General features: G+C 36.1%; 2 protein-coding genes across 15 annotated transcripts in view; one reads left to right on the top strand and one right to left on the bottom strand.

Moving 5' to 3' along the window:
- The window catches only part of Rhbdl2 (rhomboid like 2), a 50,255-nt gene that overhangs the window by 5,946 nt on the left and 23,295 nt on the right, over window positions 1-21,014 (bottom strand). For both annotated transcript variants that reach the window (XM_076860692.1, XM_076860694.1), the window contains 2 exons: window positions 19,139-19,251; window positions 1,734-1,834 (listed from right to left, as the gene is read on the bottom strand). In XM_076860692.1, the coding sequence (XP_076716807.1) occupies window positions 1,734-1,834; window positions 19,139-19,251 (214 nt within the window). The remainder of the gene's footprint in view (window positions 1-1,733; window positions 1,835-19,138; window positions 19,252-21,014) is intronic.
- LOC143403080 (uncharacterized) overlaps window positions 1-21,014 on the top strand; it is a 66,147-nt gene that overhangs the window by 23,310 nt on the left and 21,823 nt on the right. For 4 of the 13 annotated variants that reach the window (XR_013091824.2, XR_013091822.2, XR_013091823.2 and 1 more), the window contains 2 exons: window positions 1,767-1,913; window positions 4,859-5,003. The exons of 2 other annotated variants lie outside the window; for them this stretch is intronic. Coding sequence is in view for 2 of the 11 variants with exons in the window: in XM_076860697.2 (XP_076716812.1) it covers window positions 20,299-20,417 (119 nt within the window). In the remaining 9 variants the exon portion in view is untranslated. Of the gene's footprint in view, window positions 1-1,766; window positions 1,914-4,858; window positions 5,004-16,679; window positions 17,653-19,157; window positions 19,243-20,298; window positions 20,418-21,014 lie in introns of those variants that run through there. 7 more of the 13 variants (XR_013091825.2, XR_013091817.2, XR_013091827.2 and 4 more) reach the window with 4 other exon arrangements.

Raw genomic sequence — 21,014 nt, 5'->3', positions numbered from 1 at the left:
AAATTTGAGTATCACTTCAATTTTTTTTAAAAGTAATTTCAAAAGAAAGGAAAATGTTGATCGAAATACATTGCTCTATTTTAACTTTGAAAAAATGTGCCTGCCTATGATAGTCCTGGTGTCACTTAGAGAACTGCTGAGTCACATACTCCACTTTAATTTACCAAGTTGCTTCTCCCTCCCCTTTAAGTTATTAACTCCCTTCCTATGAAGTGAAGATGCTGCACCAGGGGTGTTAATTCTATTTTCAAGCTTCTGTGAACATGACCTACAGTAAGAAATAATGTAACAACCCACTGCACACATAACTCAAAGAGTGCCTTCTCCTAGTCCATGTGACCCATGCTGAAATTTTTGTTTGTTTGATTTTGGAGACCAGGACCTTCAACTGAGCTCACAACCACTAATGGGTTGTAATCCAAAGTTTGAAAAATATTTTTCTAAGAAGTAACTTCTACCTCTGGAACAGTTTTAGAATTGCTTGGTATTTGTCCTACTAGAGTGATTTTATAATATACCTAAATGGGTAAAAGGTTGACGCCAAGTCAGGATTTTTTTCCTGTGTTAAGAAATGGTTGGCACTCACATACTATCATGGGAATGTAAAATTATATGCCAGTTTTAGAAGGCAATTTGGAATTTGCATATTGAAATGTTAAAATTTCACCTAGTAAGTTCACTTCTAGGATTTTATCCTCTCAAAAAGAAAAAAATCACAAATGCAAAACATAAATGTAAAGGAACATTCACTACAGCATTATTTATAATGTGAAAAGTAAAATGGCCCCACATTTTTTTAATATTTATTTTTTTTAATTGTAGTTGGACACAATACCTTGTTTCATTTATTTATTTTTATGTGGTGCTGAGGTTTGAACCCAGGGCCTCGCACGTGCTAGATGAGAGCTCTACCGCTGAGCCACAACCCCAGCCCCAACCCCACTTTTTTTCAATGAGAGTCTGTTAAAAAAAAAAAAAATCATGATACAAATATACAAAGGATGCTCTAAAGCCCTGCAAAGGCAGAGGGAGCTCTCTGTGTACTGACATGTGTGGATGGCCAGGATGCCCCATGAAGATGCAGAATAGTACAAGGGGAGGCCATTTCTGTATAATATTGGTGGAGTTTAAATACATATAGAAAAATGTTTATACATGCATTTCAAACTGTTAAAAAGACACTATACTGGGAACCTTGACTTTCTTTTTTTAAACTTAAAATTTTATTTATTCACATTACTTTGCCCTTCTCCCTCCCCTTGCTACTAAGGACAGAACCCAGAGGTGTTCTTCCACTGAACTACATCCCAACTCTTTTTATTTTATATTTTGAGATAGGGCCTCAACTAAATTGCTTAAACTGGCCTCAAATTTGCAATCCTCCTGCCTCAGCCTCTTGAATCACTGGAATTACAGGTATGTGCCACCTTGCCTGGCTAATCCACATTACTTTTGAGATAACAAGAAAATATAAAATATGAAGGATAAACTCTGAGGGCCATATGATTCTCAGAAAGATGAGTATTCCCTAAATATTGTTAAATGAAGATTCTCTGAACCAAGTAACAGTTATTGTTTTGGAAAAAAGCGGAAGCAAGGGATATAGCTCAATGGTAGACTACCTGCCTAGCATGCCCAAGGCCCTGGGATCAATTCACAGCACTGCAAAAATCATCATCATCATCAACATCATCATCCTCCTCCTCCATAGATTATGTTTCCAAAGTTCTTACCACTAGAACATTCATAAAATAACCTCCCATCAGGGCATAGACTCCTCCTGAAGCACCCACAAGAGACCTGAGTGGATCAAAAATGGAACTGGCAAGGGAACCTAAAGAAATAAAACGCAAAGGATCAGACATGATGAGAAACATGAGATACAAATCTTTCCAATCTAAGGTAAAAGTTCGGTAAGTTTGGGCCATTTTCACATTAACAAGCAACAAATTCATTTTATCACTTGCATACTATATAAGTAGAGATACATAGTTTATCCTTAATTTTTCTGAAACATTAAGTGTTTATTAGAAAAGTAGTATTACAGAAACAAGAGCATAAACTCTGGAGCTAAATTTACCAAATGTGTGATAAGAAGAAGTTATTTAACCCCTCTATGCTGTTTTTCTACCTATGGAATAAGGATATTAATAGATTCAATGAGTTATTGGAGATGTAAATGAGTTGGATATACATATATAGTACTTATAACACTACCTGAAATGTATTATAAACTTGTGAACTATTATTTCAAAATACTCCATATATTTAATCAAACTGTCAAAATACCTAACATTCCAGTATTATCTGAAGGCTGTGTTTCTTTTTTTTTTAATATTTATTTTTTAGTTGGACACAATATCTTTATTTAATTTATTCATTTTTATTTGGTGCTGAGGATCAAACCCAGGGCCCCGAACATGCTAGGCGGGCACTCTGCAGCTGAACCACAATCCCAGCCCTGAAGGCTATGTTTCTTATGGAATCAAGATGTAGCCTCAGAATCCTTATTAACATACCATTTAATCAGATTCCCCTAAGCAAGATGAATTTATTTCCTAACCCAATTCCTTGATCCCTGGACCAAACAATGCTTTACAAACCAACTCATGCAAACTCTAATACAATGTTTTGAGCCAGACAAAGTGGTGCACACCTATGATCCCAGCAACTCAGGAGGCTGAGATAGGAGGATCACAAGTTCAAGGCCAGCTTGGGCAATTTAGCAAGATCCTGTCTCAAAATAAAAAAAAATAAAAAGTACTGGAGATGAAACTCAATAGTAGAGCATCCCTGGATCCAACCCCAGTACCAAAAACAAACAAGTTGGGTCTCAGACAACAAAGACCAGTGAACCCTCAGAGAAGGAAATAATTTAGGTGAGGTATTTGATTGCTGAGGTACTTATTACCTTAAGCAAGATTACAGCAGTTCATGAAGAGAGAACCCAGGCTGATCCCACCAAGCCAGAAGTTGTTAAGATGGAATTTAGGGTACAGATAGATCAAGGCAACTTGAGTTCATAAGACAGGGTACTAGAGAAAAGAGAGCTGCACACAAAGAAAAGCATGTGAGGAAATTACCAAAGCCAAGGAAAGAACCACCAAAAAGCATGTGGGAACACTACCTGTTGCTCACACAGCAAGCACCAAACAGGCTAGATAACTTTCTAAACAAAAACTTCATAATTCATGGAACATTGGTTAGAGTACACAAAAGGAGCCTGACCAGTAGTGAGAATAATTAGCACTCAACCCTGACTTGAAACATAATTTCACATAACAAACCCTACCAGAAAAGATCAAACTACCTTCAAGTATCATCTAACAAGATAAAATGTATGGCCTCCAGTCAAAAATGATCAGACATGTGAAGAGGCAGAAATGATGAGACACAAGAGAAAAGTCAACCAAATAAAACTTACCCAGAAATAACTCGTGTTAAATTTAGGCTATAAAAGCAGTAAACAATTATTCAACTGTATCCTTTGTGTTCAAAAGTTAAAGACATGTAAGATATAAAACAGATTCAAATCAACTCTCTAAGGATGAAAACTGTAATGTCAAAAATTATAAAAAGTAAACTAAGTAGGGCTGGGGATGTGGCTCAAGCGGTAGCGCGCTCGCCTGGCATGCGTGCGGCCCGGGTTCGATCCTCAGCACCACATACAAACAAAGATGTTGTGTTTGCCGATAACTAAAAAAAATAAATAAATATTGAAATTCTCTCTCTCTCTACCTCTCTCTCTTTAAAAAAAAAAGTAAACTAAGTAGGTTTGATGGCAAATTAGACATTGCAGAAGAAATATTTCATGAACAGACACAGAAATGGAAACTATCCCAAACAAAACACACAGAATATTTTTAAATATTTTTAAATATAGGATTAGTAAGCTATAGGAAAATTTCAAGCAATCTAACAAATATATAATTGAAGTCCCCAATAAAGAAGAGAGAAGTCAAATCAGAAAAACTATTTGAAAAAATTAAGGTTTTTTTTCCAAAGTCTGATGAAAACTATAAACCCACAGATTCAAGAAGCTCAACAAATCCTGAGTACAAGAAACATGAAGACAATTATACTAAAAAACAAAATCAAGTTGCTCAAAACCAGTGAAAATTTTCAAATCCAAAGTAAAAACACATCTTTTATATTAGGGAACAAAGATAAGAATCATAATGGATTCCTCATTGGAAAACACACATCGAGAAGACAGTAAAGCAATATATTTAAACTACTGAAAGAAAAGTAGTATCAAGTTTGGATTCTATACCTCTTAAAAATATCTTGCAAAAATGAAGGTGGGGCCAGACGTGGTGGTGCACACCTGTAATCCTAGTGGCTCCGGAGGCTGAGGCAGGAGGATCTCAAAGCCAGCCTCAGCAACAGTGAAGTGCTAAGCAACTGAGACCCTGTCTTTAAATAAAATACAAAACAGGGATGGGGATGGGGCTCAGTGATTGAGTATCCCTTAGTTCAATCCCCAGTACCCCACAAAAAATAGTGAAGAGCAGGGCTGGTGGAGTAGTTTAGTAGTTTTGGAAGAGCATTTGCCTAGGTTTTATCTCCAGCACCAGATTTAGAGGTAGAGCACATACTTAGCATTCCTGAGACCCTGAATTCAGTCTCTAGCCCTCCCATCCTCCAAAAGAAGAGATAAGGCTCTCGATATTTTTTCCAGATATAGAAAACCTGAGAGAATTGACCTACAGACCATACCATTAGAAATGTCAAGGGAAATCTCAGGCACATGGAAAAAGATCTGTGGGAAGCTGTTCTCACACGTGATTGGGTACCTCCCTGACTGGGTGTGAGGCACTCAGACCAGCTGAGTCAGAGCTTTCCCCACCCTTTCCAGGTGCGAGGGCCTGTCCCTGTGGGGGTGTGACTGACCATTGACCTGGAAACCAATCACTGACTCTGACCTTGGAATGCTGTCCCCATTGACCTTCATTGGATGGAATTTTCCCCTGAATTTTTTGTTCCTCAATAAAAGCTCACTCTCTGGCGTGCCTCTCTCTCTCCTGCTGGTCTCTTGTGTAAACCTTGCTACCACCAGGTGGCTCGAGGCAGGAGCCCAGAGAAGCTGTCTCTTAGCTGGGCAAGAAAAAGGTAAAATGTGTCTTTATTTTGATCTCACTAGTTAACGTCTATGTTTGGAACCTCTAGTATGAAGCTAGCGTGCTGGTCGTGCGGCAGAAAGATCTCCAAAGGAAATATCAAGCTGCACAAAAGAATGATGAGCACTGCAAATGATAAGAACATGAGCAAACACTACAATTTTTGTTCTTATCATTTAAATCTCAAAGATAATTATGGGGGCTGGGGTCATAGCTCAGTGGTAGACCACTTACCTACCACATATGACTACTGGGTTCAATCCTCAGCACCACATAAAAATGAATAAATAAAATAAAGGTATTGTGTCCATATACAAATACAAAAAAAATTTAAAAGAGATAATTATGTAAGTAAAAATAATAATGTGGCCAGACATGGTGATGCACACCTGTAATCCCAACTACTTGGGAGGCTGTGACAGAAGGATCACAAGTTTGAGGCCAGCCTCAGCAACTTAGCAAGACTCTGTCTCAAAAATTAAAATCAAAAATAACAGTAATAATGTAATGTGAGATTTATAACATGTAAAAATTAAATGTATGATAACACCAGGCTAAAGAGGATAAATGGAAGTATATAGTTTATAAAGTTATCATTATATGCAAAGTGATATAATATCACCTGAAAGTGGGCTGTGTGATAAACTAAAGACAAGATACCATAAACCCTAAAGCAAACACTGAACTAGCAAATCAGAAAATTATAGTTCATAAGCCAACAAAGAAGATAAAATAAGATCATAAAAAATACACAACCCAAAAAAGGCAAAAAGAGAAAAGAAAAAAGAAAAACAGGAAAAAAGGAACACAGAACGAATAGCAACATATTGAGCTCAAACCTAGTAATATCATTAATCACATTAAATGCAAATGGTTTAAACACCCAAATTAAATTAAGGGTTTATGAAATTGGATTAAAAAAATAGGATCCAACTATATGCTGCCTACAAGAAATGTTTAAAGATAAAGACACAAATTAGGTTAAAAATAAAATGATACAGGAGATATACTCACACTAATTTAAAAGAAGATGTTCGGTTTTAAAGTAAATTTTAGAACATACAGTGTTATCACAAATAATTTAATTTCATACTGACAAATGGATCAATTCATCAGGAAAACATAACAATCCTAAATGTTTACATACCTAACAATAGAACTTCAAAATAAATAAAGCAAAAAATGAAAGAACCACATGATAAACAGACAAATCTATCATTTATAATCAAAGATTCAACATCCCCTTCTTAAACTATAGAAAAAGTAGACAGAAAACCAGTAAATCTATAGAATAAACATAATAAAACTGACATAAATTACATTTACACAATATTCCATCCAAGAACAGTAGAACACACATTCTTTTCAGATACACAGAATACTTAACCAACAGGCCATATTCTGGACCATAGGACAAGCCTTAATACACTTGAAAGGATTCAAGTTATACAAAGTTTGTTCTTTGACCATAATTAAACTAGAAGTCAATAGCAGAACATCTCTAGAAAATCTGCAAATATTTGGAAACTGAATGGCACACTGTAAATAACCCATGTGGAAAGAAGAAACCAAAAGGAAAACTCGCAAGTATTTTAAGCTAAATAAAAATAAATCAAACAACATATCAAAGTTTGAGGCTTATTGCCGTGGTGCAATACTTTGGGGAAAATGTATAGCATTAAACACCGGCATTCTAAAAGAAGCAAGTTCCAGTTGGTAGCCTTACATTCCATCTTAAGCAAACTAGAAATAGCAAGTGAAACACCAAGTAAATAGAGGAAAGGAAACAATAAAGACCAGAATAGAAATCAGTGAAATGAAAAACAAAAGGGATCAGTAGAGAAAAAAAAATAATGAAACCAAAAGCTGGTATTTCTTTTTTTGGGGGGTGGGATGGGTACTGGGGATGGAACTTGGGGGCACTCAACCACTGAGCCATATCCCCAACCCTATTTTGTGTTTCATTTAGAAACAGAATCTCACTAAGTTGCTCATTTCCTCGCTTTTGCTGAGTCTGGCTTTGAACTAGCAATCCTCCTGCCTCAGCCTCTTGAGCCACTGGAATTATAGGTGTGTGCCACCATGCCCAGCAAAAGCTGTTCTTTCATTAAGAAGATCAATAAATATGACAACCTCTAATCAAACTAATCAAAGAATAAGGGAAAAAATACAAATATTTTATTCTAATATCTGGAATGAAAAATATTATACCATTACAAATTCATTAGCTATTAAAAGATGGCATATACCTGTAATCCCAGCAGCAAAGGGGGCTAAGGCAAGAGGATACAAGTTCAAAGCCAGCCTCAGCAAATTAGTGAGGTCCTACACAACTTAGTGAGACCCTAACTCAGAAATAAGAAGGCCTGGGATATAGCTCAGTGGATAAGCAAACCTGGGTTCAATTCCTAGTACCAAATATATATATGTAATAGGGGGGCCACATGTGGTGGTGCACACCTATAATTTCAGCAACTCAGGGGGCTGAGGCAGTAGGATTCCAAGTTTGAGACCAGCCTGGGCAATTTAGCAAAACCATCTATGAAAATAAAAAATAAAAAAGGCTGGGGATGGGCTGGAGTTGTGGCTCAGTGGTAGAGCACTTACCCTGCAACTGTGAGGCACTGGGTTCGATCCTAGCACCACATAAAAACAAATAAAGGCATTGAATCCATACACAACTAAAAAAAGATATTAAAATGTTGGGGGCAGGGCGCTGGGGATATAGCTCAGTAATAAAGTATGCCTGGATTTAGTCCCCAATGCCACAAAAATAGGAGTAATAATAATAATAGAATACTATAAGCAATTTTATGCCAATAAAGATGACATCTTAGATGAAAAGAACAAATCTCTTGAAAAACAAACTACCAAAGCTCACTCAGAAGAAATAGCCCAAATAGCCTTGTGTCTACTAAAGGAATCAAGTTGTAGTTTAAAATCTCCCAACAATGAAAAGAACTCCAGGCCCAGATGGCTTCACTGCTGAATTATAACAAACATTTAAGGAAGGACTAATAGTTGTATACAAACTGTTCCATAAAATTGAGGAGCATGGAATACTTCCTATTTTATTCTGTGAAGCAAAGCATTAGCCTGTTACCAAAATCAGTCAAAGACTTTACAAGAAAACTATAGTCCAGTATTTCTCATGAATAAATAAATGCAAAATTTCTAAGCAAAATTGTAGTAGGTAAAATCCAACAATATTAAGAAAGGATAATACATCATGACCAAGTGGTATTTATCCCAAAAAAAAGCAAGACTGATTTAACATTTCAAAATTAGTCAATGTAATTCAGACAAAAAAGAAATGATCATCATAATAGACACAGAAAAGGCATTCAACAAAATCCAATACCCTTCTGTGATTAAAAACACTAAACAAACTAGGAATGTAAGGGAATTTCCTCAGCCTAATAAAGAGCAAGAATGAAAAATCCACAGCCAACATCACTCTTAACAACAAAAAACTGGATCATGGGCTGGGGTTGTGGATCAGCAGTAGAGCACTTACCTAGTATGTGTGAGGCACTGGGTTCAATTCACAGCACCACATACAAATAAATGAATAAAATAAAGGTTCATCAACATCTAAGAAAAATGGATCCTTTCCCTTTACGATCAAGATATTCAGTCTCCTATTTTAGCATTATGCTGGAGATTCTAGGCAATCAATCAACCTATCAATCAATCAAAGGCATCCAGATTAAAAAGGAAGGAGTAAAACTGACTCTGTTCACAAACATAGCAATTTGTGTTGGAAATCTAATGGAATTAACACCACCAAAAAAAAAAAAAAAAAAAAAAAAAATCAACTATATTCCTGGGCAATAGCAAGGAAAAATCAGAAATAGAAATTTTAAAAATAGATATGTATGGTGTACATGCCTATAATTCCAGCTACTCAGAAAGATGAGGCAGGAGGATTGTAAGTTCAAAAGTCTGAGGTCACCTTGAACAATTTAGCAAGACCCTACCCCCAAATTAAAAAAAAAAAAATTGTAAAGGTCTGGGGATGTAGCTCAGTAGTAGAGCACTCCTGGATTCAATCCCTAGGGAAGAAAGGAAGGAAGGAAATGTTTTAAATAAAACCATTTACAATACATGAAAAATACAAGCTTCCCTAGCATGTGCAGGGTCCTAGGTTCAATCCCTAGCACTACAAAAAAAGAGAGAGAGAGATACACAGATATAAATCTGACCAGAAATGTACAAGATCTAAACACTGAAAATTTTAAAACATGATCAGAGGAATCTGAAAGACCCAAAAAACAGAAGGATATATTGTGTTCATTGAAAGTCTTAAAATTGTTAAACTTTCAATTCTAGCCAGGTATAGTGTGCAGGCCCATAATCTCAGCTACTTCAGGGGCTGAGGCAAGAGGTTCACAAGTTCTAGGCCAGCCTGGGCCACTTATCAAAACCCTGTCTCAAAATTTTAAAAAGGGTTGTGGATATACCTCAGTGGTAGAATGATCATCTAGCATGCATGAAGCCCCAAGTTCAATCCCCATTACTGAAAAACAAAATGTCAGTTCTCTCCAAATAGATCTATAGATTCAATACAATTGAAATCCAAATCCCAGCAGATTCTTTTTGTAGAAATTAACAAGATGATTAATATAGAAATGCAAAGTACCTATAATAGCCAAAATATAAAAACTTTGAAATAGAACAGTATTGGAGTGCTAGCCCTTCTGATTTCAAGACTTACTAGAAATGTACAGTAATCAAAGCAGTGTGATGTGAAGATATATTGACATATAAGAGAAACAGAATAATAAGTCCACACATAAACACAAATATACATATGGACAACTGATTTCAACAAAGATACAAAAGCAATTCAGTGGAAAAAAGATTCTTTTCAACAAATGGTATGGACCAGGCATCTATGTGCAAAAAATACTTCAGTTCATACTTTGCAGCATACTTATATAAAAACATCAAAGACATAATGTAAAGCTAAAATTATAAAACTTCTAGAAGAAGTATAGTGACCTTATATTAAACAAAATTTCTTTGATATGACGATAAAAAGCACAATCCCTAAATTTAGGAAACTGATAAATCAGACAATAAAAATTTAAAACTTCTACTCTACAAAAGATGCCATTAAGAGAGAAAGCAAAACAAGACATGGCTCAGGAGAAAATATTTGCATACCATATGTCTAATGAAGGACTTGTTATTACATACACACACGTATTATGTGTGTACACACATATGTGTGTGTGTATATATGTATGTGTGTGTGTATATATATATATATATATATATATATATATATATATGTATATATAACCATTCTTTTTAAGAAATAAACAAATGAATACACACATGTACACACACACATAAAACCATTCCTAACTAACCCAGTTTTTTAAATAGGCAGATAGTTTAAACAGACCTTTAACTATGCATGGCAAATAAGCACATGAAAAGATGCTCATAATCATTAGTCATTAGTAAATGCAAATTAGGGCTGGGGCTACAGCTCAGCAGTAGAGCGCTTGCCTAGCATGCACAAGAGAAGCTCAGAAGAAATGCACATTAAAATTAAAACCCACTGAGATATTACACACTTAATAGATTGGCTAAATTAAGAGTGACCAAACCAAATGGTGAGGACATAGAGGAATAGGAACTTTGCTACAATATGGCCTGATTGAATACCCAAGAGAAATGAAATCATATATCCACACCAAAGTTTGTATACAAATGTTCACCCGCAGTATTATTCATTAAGAGCCAAAAAGTGGAAATAAGCCAAATGTACATGAACTGACAAATGGATAAAGAAAATATCCATATAGTAGTATGTTGTCCTGAAATAAAAAAGAATAAAATGTGATGTGTGGTACATGAATGAATATTGAAAATGTTCTGCTGAGTGAAAAAAATCCAGTCACAAAAGATCACATATTGTATAATTCTATTTACATGAAATGTCTAGAATGAACCAACAGTAGCTTGCTTGTACCTGGGGCAGGTGGATGGGGTAAAGTGGGGTAGAGTGGGGGATGACTACTGATGGGTACAGAATTTCTTTGGAGGATAAAAATGTCCTAAAATTAGATCATGATAATGAGTAAATAACCTGTGAATTTAACTAAGAAACATTGAATTATACACTTTAAATGGGTGAACTGTACACTATGTGAGTTATATCTCAGTGATGCTGTTAAAAAGTTTGTTCCTTAAAAAGACAAAAGATGGGCTGGTGTTGGGCTCAGTGGTAGAGTGCTTGCCTGGCATGTGTGAGGCACCAGGTTCGATCCTCAGCACCACATATAAAAAAATAAAATAAAGGAGACTGAGGTTGTGGCTCAGCGGTAGAGCGCTTGCCTCGCACATGCAAGACCCTGGGTTCGATCCTCAGCACCACATAAAAATAAATAAGTGAAATAAAGGTATTGCGTCCAATTACAACTAAAAAATAAATATAAATTTTTTTCAAAAAAATAAAGGTACTGTGTCCAACTACAACTAACATGTGTGTGTATTTTCTTTTAATTAAAAGATACCCTACCATAGAATCAAGTCATTCCAATCCTAGATATTTACCTAAGAGAAATGAAAACACTTGTCCATACAAACATTTGAACACAATATTCATAGCAGCTTCATTTGTAATAGCCTCAAACTGAGAACAACCCAAATGTCCATCAACAAGACAGGAATGAATAAACACACTATAGTATATTCCTACAATGAAATGTTATCCAGCCATAAAATGGAATTAAGTATTGACACACACAACATGAAAAAATCTCAAAAATATTTACACTGAGTGAAAGAAGCCAGACAATACAGAGTATATACTCTAGGATCCCACTTAAATAAAATTCTAGAAAACACAACTATAATTCCAGAAAATATATGCTGGGGAGGGGAGGTCACAAGATAATGTTCTGGGAGGTGACTAGATTATGATGATGGTTATATACACATATCAAAACTTACCAAATTACACAATTTAAAGGTATACAGTTTGTAGTTATCAGTTTGCATTCACTACACAAACAAAAAAAAGCTATAGATCCCAGGGCCACATCACCAGAGATTCAGATTCAGTAGATCTGTTGGGATCTGGATGGCTTTGGTTGCGACAAGCTCCCCAGATGATTCTGACCATCTGTAAGCCTGAGGGACACTGTGCTGGAGAACATACCAGCAATTCTCAATCTTTAATGTATGTCTGAGTCTCCTGTGAACTTGTTAAAAGGAGGAGTCTGATTAGCAGGTCTGATCTGGGGCCCAACATGCTTCATTTTAACAAGCTCCCAGGTGAAGCTGATGCTTCTGATCCACAGACCTGGACACATTTTGTCAGGAGTCAAGGTTAAGGAAACTAGAATTATATTACATGTGAAGGAATCTAAAAAACAAAGCAATTGGGCTGGGGATGTGGCTCAAGCGGTAGCACGCTCGCCTGGCATGTGTGCGGCCCGGGTTCGATCCTCAACACCACATACAAACAAAGATGTTGTGTCCGCCGAAAACTAAAAAATAAATATTAAAAATTCTCTCTCTCTCTCTCTCTCTCTCTCTCTCTCTCTCTCTTTAAAAATAAATAAATAAATAAATAAAAAATTAAAAAAATAAAAGACAAAGCAAGAAAGGCAATGAAGCCAAGCAGCAGAGGGGAATGAAGAGCATTCTTGGATGTTTTGGCTTTCTTTTGGCTACTATAAATTTCTTAGGAAGGGTATACAATATGATCTAATCATTGTTGGAGGAAGATGATCCAAACAGCAGTATGTGAAGGATAGACCGGACTGGCAAAGAGACACCTGCCAAGAAGCTGTTGCAAAATTAGGCAGAGGATATGAACAGGTTATTCATGTTCTCCTCTGGCTCTCTGTGACTGGGGCAGGGCTGAAATCAAGCCGTGGGGGAAACAGGGATGTAGAAGCTGGAATCAGGCAAGGTTTGACCATCCCAAAGGACATTCAAAGGCAGGACAAAAGAGGTGTGTGCAGGAACAGAAGGAGGAGGTGGAAAAACAGGATCCAAAAAAAGTAGGGGGGAGGCAGGATGGGGAGCTATGTCACTAAGCCTTGTCAATTCTCTCTCTCTTTTTTTTTTTTTTTTTTCTTTTCACATTCAATTTTATCTGTCACTGCACCCTGCCCTTTTTGGTCATCACAGTCCTTACTGGAACCCTTAGCTATAAGAGGCTGGCAAACTTTTGATCAGTTAAAAAAAAAATGGTAAGAACTAATAATAGGTTGAATTATGTACCTCCCCAAACAAAAAAGATTTGTTAAAGTCCTAGCCCCCAGTACCTTATTTGGACATAAGTGACCATATTTGGAAATAAGGTTGTTGCTGATGTGACTACTTAAGGTGAGGTCATTCTAAAGCAAGGTGGGTCCCCAAATCACAATGCCTGGTGTCCTAGGAAAGAAAACATGGGCTGGGGATGTGGCTGGGTGTGTGTGGGGGGGGGGACGAGTATAGCACTTGCCTAGCATGTGCAAGACCCCAGATTCAATCCCCAGTACCTTAAAAGAAAAGGACACCAAGACTCATAGCTACCACCAGAAACTAGGACAAGGCAAGGATGGATTCACCTACAGGTTTCAGAGGGAGCAGAGTGTGATTGATGGCTAATTTCAGACTTCTAGCCTCCAGAGCTGTGAAACAACACATTCCTGGGTTTTTTTTGTTTTGTTTTTTTTCTCTCTCTCTCTTTAATCTATTTGTTTTCATTTATTTATTTATTGCCTTATTTATTTACTTATTTTGTGGTACCAGGGATTGAACTCAGGGGCATTCTACCACTACATCCCCTTTTCATTTTTTGTTTTGAGACAAGGTCTTGCTAAATTGCTGAGGCCAGCCTTGAACTTGTGATCCTCCTTTCTCAGCCTCCCAAGTCAATGGAATTACGGGGTGTGCCACTGTGCCTGGCTCAATCCTGTTGTTTTTAGCCACCCAATTTATGGTACTTTGTTATAGCAGCTAGGAAACTAACACAATTACCTTTTGAAATACAGGTGTATTTACATATTTATAAGTTACATATATATGTACTACTATACTAATATGTTTTTAAAATAAAAATAGAATTTAAAAACAGTATTTTAAAATTATTTTTACTTCATTAATGGTATAAAAAAATCTTTCAATGAGTAGTGTTTCTTAAGTAGGCTTCATATTATAGTTTGAAATTCTTGGTTAAATATCATGACACAGAAATACAAAGATGTAATTCTAAATTCAATTATTTTCTATAGAAATGACTATCATGGCCAAATTTAAAATTAAAAAAAAAAAGATATGTAGTTTCAAATAGAATTGTATCACTGACTGTGCTTAACTCCAATTATGCAAAAATTTTGTTGCAATTTGGCTAATTCCCACTTTCCCCAATGTCAGTCATTTGTTATTGCAAAATAATCAAAATGCTACATTAAAATTTAAAGCTCACCAAAACTCTTCACTGAGAAATTTTAAAACCAATTAAAGAATTGTTTCCCTGCCTTCTAAATGTGAATTTATGAGATGTTGCATCATTTTCAGCAGCAAAATCACATAATAATGAAACAATTTCCAATTTTCAAAATGCCTTTTGCATAGCATGAATATTTTTAGAAAAGTAGTTATTTTCTCACTCCTTTGAGGGAAAAATGTAATCATGTCCTCAAAGGGACATATTATATATTTGTTTTCCTAACATCTGTTAAGTAGCATGCTACTAAAAAATAAAAATTAAAAAAGAAAACCTTTTATTATCAGAGAAAAAGTCAGCAAATTGGACACCCATTTTTTTGGTAAAAGAAAACATATAAATTAATCTAAGTAATTTACCATTAAATAATCAATGAATCTCTGGGAAATAATGAAAGATTTTTACCACAACTCCTTACACAGGATGTTCTTTACTCCTTAGGAAGATTACCCTACTTATTTAACCAGGCCCACACAGACTGCAATAAATCCTGCAACATTAAGGACAGCAAGTCAGGTATAGCTTTCTGTCCCTGTGTGCTGTGGAACTCCCACCCTACGCCCAGGAAACTGTATATCCTCTTACAACACATAAAGACAGTGGGGCCCATCTCAACCTGTGCAGTACATACTAGCTATACTCGATTTCTTTTTTTTTTTTTTTTTTCTTCTTAAAGACAGAGAGAGAGTGAGTGAAAGAGAGAGAGAATTTTTAATATTTATTTTTTAGTTCTTGGCGGACACAACATCTTTGTTTGTATGTGGTGCTGAGGATTGAACCCGGCCGCACGCATGCCAGGCGAGCGCGCTACCGCTTGAGCCACATCCCCAGCCCCTATACTCGATTTCTTGCTCATTTTTTAAAAATAAATGTATTGGTAACCCAGATGCCTGCACATGCCTGTGATCCCAGTACTCAAGAGGCTGGGATGGAGTCCAGGAGTTTGAGGCCAGCCTGGGCAACCAAAGAAGACACTTGTAAGAAAAAGAAAGAAAGAAATGAATTGGTAAAGGGCATCTACAGAAAGCCTACAGCTAACAGCTAACATTCTACTTAGTAGTAAAAGACTCATTGCTTTCTGTAGATGAGCAAGAACAAGGCAAGGATATCTGTTCTTCCCACTCTTACTGAACATAGTGGTGGAGGTGCTGGCCACCATGACAAAGCATAAAAAGACAAGCCATGCTCGGGCTGGGGCTGGAGCTCAGTGATAGAGCACTTGTCTACCACATGTGAGGCCCTGGGTTCGATCCTCAGCACCACATAAAAATAAATAAATAAAATAAAGGTACTGTTTCCATCTACAACTAAAACTATATATTTTTTAAAAAGCCATGCAGAGGGACTGGGATTATGGCTCAGCAGTAGAGCGCTCACCTAGCATGGCCGGGACCCGGGTTCCATCCTCAGCACCACATAAAAATGAAAGCATTGTGTTGTGTCTATCTACACCTAAAAAATAAATATTTTTTTAAAAAAGCCATGCAGATTGAAAAGCAAAGAATAAAACTGTCTCTATTCATGATGAGTCACAGATTACATGGAAAATCCCAAAGAATCTAAAAAAAAAAAAACTAAATGTATTGGTAACCCAGATGCCTACACAAGCCTGTGAACTAATAAGCAAGTCACAGATATAAGATAAGCATATAAAAAATAGTTGTATTCCTCTATACCAGCAATGAACATACAGACACTGATCAAAAATATAGTAACATCTAGAAGATCTAAATAAGAGACATGCTGTGCTCATGGATTGAAAGACAACACAGTAAAAATTTTGGTTCTCCCTCAAATTAATGTACAGGTTTAATGAGCTCCTATTAAAATCCCAGAAAGAATTTTCAAAGTTATACACAGGATTGTTGTAAAAATGTATATGGAAAGACAAAGGAACTATAACAGCAAAAATATTTTTTAAATGAAAACTAAAATAGGAATCATTCTTATTGAATTCAAGAGTTATTATATAGCTACAGTAACCAATGCTATATAGTATCAGTTGAGAGACACACAGATCAATGGAATAAAAAGAAGCTAGAGTTGTCCCTATACAACTACAGGCAAATGATTTTTTTTTAATATTTATTTTTTAGTTTTTCGGCGGACACAACATCTTTATTTGTATGTGGTGCTGAGGATCGAACCCGGACCGCACGCAGACCAGGCGAGCGCACTACCACTTGAGCCACATCCCCAGTCCTGGCAAATGATTTTTGACAAAGGTGCAGAAGCAGATCAGTAAAGGAAGAACAGTTCTTTTAACAAATTGTTCTGGCATAATTGGATATTCATAGGTCAAAGAAACAAACACAACCTCAATCTGAACCTTATACATCATAGAAAAATTAACCAAATCAAAACTGATCACATATTTAAATGTAAAGAAAAAAAAACTATAACTTTTAAGAAGATAATGTAGGAAAAAAATCTTCAAAACTAGGACTCAGTAAAGAGTGTTTAAGGTGAATCCCAAGAACATAATTCATAAAAAGAAAACTGGAAAAAACTTGATTGGGGGCCAGGGATGTAGCTCAGTAGTAGAGTGTTTACCCGGCAAGTGTGAGGCCCTGCAATCAATCCCTAGTACTGGCAGAGGGAGGGAGGACAACCTTGACTGGCTTCATCAAAAATTAAAAATTCATGCTGTGTGAGAGACCATGTTCAGATAATGGAAGGACAAGCTATAGATTGGGAGAAAATACTTATAAACTATATTTTTAAAGAAAAACTAGTATCCAGAATATATAAATTCAATAGTTAAAAAAATTCAATTAGAAAATGGGCAAAAAACATTAACAGACATGGCACTGAAGGTGATGGACAGATGGCAAATAAACACATAAGAAGATGTTCAGCATCATTAGCCCATTAGGTAAATTAGGACCACGATAAAATATCAGTGCCCTCTTCTCAGAAAAAGTAAAAAAAAAAAATAATAATAACAACAACAACAACAAATCTTAATGCTATTGAGAATATGGAGAAATGGAATCACTTGTTCTTTACTAGGAGGAATATAAAAGGATAGATATTCTGGAAAAACTTCTGGAATTTTTGTTTAAAAAATAAAACATGCTACCATCATATGTATGATCCAGCAGGTGTGCTCTTTGACATTTATTGTAGTCTAATGAAATCTTATGTTCACAAAACCCTGAATTTAAGATTCATAAGAATATGTACATAAATATTTGTAGCAGCATTATTCACAAATAGCCCAAAACTCTAAACAACCCAGATGCCCTTCAGTGAGCGAATCATTCAACAAATAGTTGTACAACCATACTATGGAGTCCTATTCAGCAATATAAAGGAATGAATTATTGATACATGAAACAACCTAGAAGAATACAATCCTAGAGGAAAGCCAATCCCAAACACGATAAACTAGATTATTTCATTTAATAGTGACAAAATTATGAAAATGGAGAACAGATTAGTGACTGCCCATGATATAGGAGTGTGGTAGGCTGACAGGGATGAACCCAGAGCTATAAAAGACATGATGATGAATCATTGGGGTGCTGGGAATGTTTTGGAACTTGACTAAACCCATGTGAGTGTCCTGGTAATGATACTGTGCTAAGGTTTTGCAAGATGTTACCATTAAATTTCGACAGGTTTTTAAACAGTCTGTCTTGCAACCTTGGTTAAAGGGTACATGGAATCATTAGGTAATATTTCTTAACCTCTGCTGGTATGTCTACAATTATCTAAAATTAAATTTTTAATATTTTAAAATGTTTATATAAATGAACTGACAGGAGTTCTAATATATTCTTCTCACACCATAATTAATCAACTTAGGCACAATTTTAGAAATTACTGCCATATTCTACTAGTTCCTCCTCGGTCTTTGTGTCCCTTTGTGTGTGTGATGGTGTGTGGGGATCAAATCCATGATCTTGCACATGCTAGGCACACACTGTACCACTGAGCTACATCCCTAGCCCAACATTGTCTTTCTAAAATGCAAACCTAATCATATTACTTCTAAAAATCACTAGCCTGACAATTAAGAGTCTTCATGACCTGGCTTTAGGCCTTTACCCAATATAAGCATCCTATACACCAAAATGCTTGCAGTTTCCAATTATGTGAGATTCCTGAATAAAGGCACCAGGACTTCTTTTTCATGTGCTCATATTATCTCTAATATCTCATTTCCAATTAAATTATCTCTAATGCTTAGTGTGTCCCCAACATATATTAGGAGCACAATAAACTTTGACTTAAATAAGAAACTATAGCCATGCGTGGTGGTACACATCTATGCTCCCAGCCTCTCAGGAGGTTAAGGCAGGAGGATCACAAGTTTAAGTCTAGCCGGGCAACTTCCAGACCCTTTCTCAAAATGAAATTTATAAAAAGGCTGGGAATGTAGCTCAGTGGTAAAACTACATGAGCAAGGCCCTGGGTTCAATCCCTAGTACTATAAAATAAGAAAAGTAAGGCATAAAAGAAAAAGGAAATCCACTATAAATATCTATTATTTTCGCTTTTAATCCTAAGAGCCCACAATTGTTGATTCTGCTACTTTCAGAACACTGACCTGCAATCACTCCTGCCAGGTATACCAGCCCCACTCGGAGGCCTTTGTGGACCATTTCCAAGGGAATTCCCAAAACCAGCTGCATAAGAAGATTCCCCACAATGTGCTGAACTCTGCAAAGACAAACACAGTTGTCAAATATTAAAGCAGTTATTTCTTTAGTAGGCTCTGAGATGTTGTTTCTAGTTAAGGACTTGAACTTGCTAGAATTCCGTTTTCTAATTTTTTTAGCAGGCAAGTCTTTCTTTTTTTTTAAATAAAATCTTGCAAGGCACTTCAATATGTAAAACAGATACAACAACATTTTAAAAGTATAAATGTATTCTAAAAGTCCATTTTATAACAGGAAACACCAGAGAGGCAGGCTTAAGGAACATAAACTTGAAATTAGGGGTTTGGATGACAACTTTACAATCATGGCAGTCTCAGCATCTGATTTTGTTTCCATTGTAGTTTAAAAAAAAATCCTGACTCACTCACACTGAGTTTAAATTTCAACAGATTTTTAAACAGTCTATCTTGCAACCTCGGGATATTTAATAAAACAGAGAAGGCAAGAGAAATTTCACTGCTGTTTCTACATTTAAAAAGTACCTTTAAGACTTGCTAAAGTAATTCCCACATACTACAACTTGGCATATAACACATTTGAATGTGTTTTTTACTATAGTCTTTAAATATGTTAATATATATGTGTGTGTGTGTGTGTGTGTGTGTGTATACACATATGTATACACACACATATGGGAATATATTTATACACACATACACACACACACACACACACACACACACAGAGGTTTTTTTCAATGCTGGGAATTGAACCCAGGCCTTACACATGGTAGGCAAGTGCTCTATCACTGAGCTACATCTTCAGCCCAGTAAAAATATTTTTAAACAAAGTTTTTATTATCTTGCTTATTGAACCCACAAAGCATCTCTGGAGAATCTGAACATAATTTGAAAAATTCCCACATTAAAGTAACTCTTAATTAAGTTGCTATGCAGCACAGTGTTTTTGTTTGTTCGTTTGTTTTTTAAGGAGATTTCAGATTGTACCAAAAGTTCTAAAACAAAACAGATGTATCAATCTTCCACAGTGCAGCAGTTCTCATGTTAGTTTTAGAGACTGTGTTTTTGCATCATCATGTACTTTACAGATATCCAACAGGTCAATGAAGAGGTTCTCTGGATACATCCTGCGGAATGGATTACTTACTTTTATGGTGCCTGTGCTTCCAGCTATAATTATGAGTGCCCAAGACATCTTCAAAGACAGGTATGGTGGCTCACACCTGTAATCCCAGAAGCTCAGGAGGCTGAGACAGGATGATCACAAGTTCAAAGCCAGCCTCAGCAACGGCAAGGTGCTAAGCAACTCAGTGACACCCTGTCTCTAAATAAAATGCAAAATAGGGCTGGGGATGTGGCTCAGTGGTTGAGTGCACCTGAGTTAAATTGCAGTGTACACACACACACACACACACACACAAAAGACATACAAGAGGTATGTGTCATTCAGCACAGAATAGTCTAGCAAGGACAGTTATACTATTGTTCTGGATATCTCAAGCATAAAGGAAATTAGAAATATCTGCTCCTGAATTTAAATGAGAAGTTCAAAGAAAGCCATCCTGTCCTCTGAGAACCCTCTGAGGACAAGGTGTATCATTAAAAACTCCAAACCCCATACAAACTTTCTGCTGCTCAACACTAAGACTAAAAGTGGTGTTAAAATTACAAAGTGTCATCTACTTTAAATGGAATTACTAATTTTTTTCACCCTAATTTTTCCTACTTTCAAGATCCAACTTCAATCTGTCATCCCAGAAGCCATCCCCACCCTGGTCTTTCCCTCTCTCTGTTTATCTTACAC

The sequence above is a fragment of the Callospermophilus lateralis genome, chromosome 7 (genome assembly GCF_048772815.1).
Source record: "Callospermophilus lateralis isolate mCalLat2 chromosome 7, mCalLat2.hap1, whole genome shotgun sequence".
In the NCBI taxonomy this organism is placed as follows: domain Eukaryota; kingdom Metazoa; phylum Chordata; class Mammalia; order Rodentia; family Sciuridae; genus Callospermophilus; species Callospermophilus lateralis.
The sequence above is the reverse complement of the archived record's forward strand: the minus strand, read 5'-3'. Positions and strand labels throughout refer to the sequence as shown.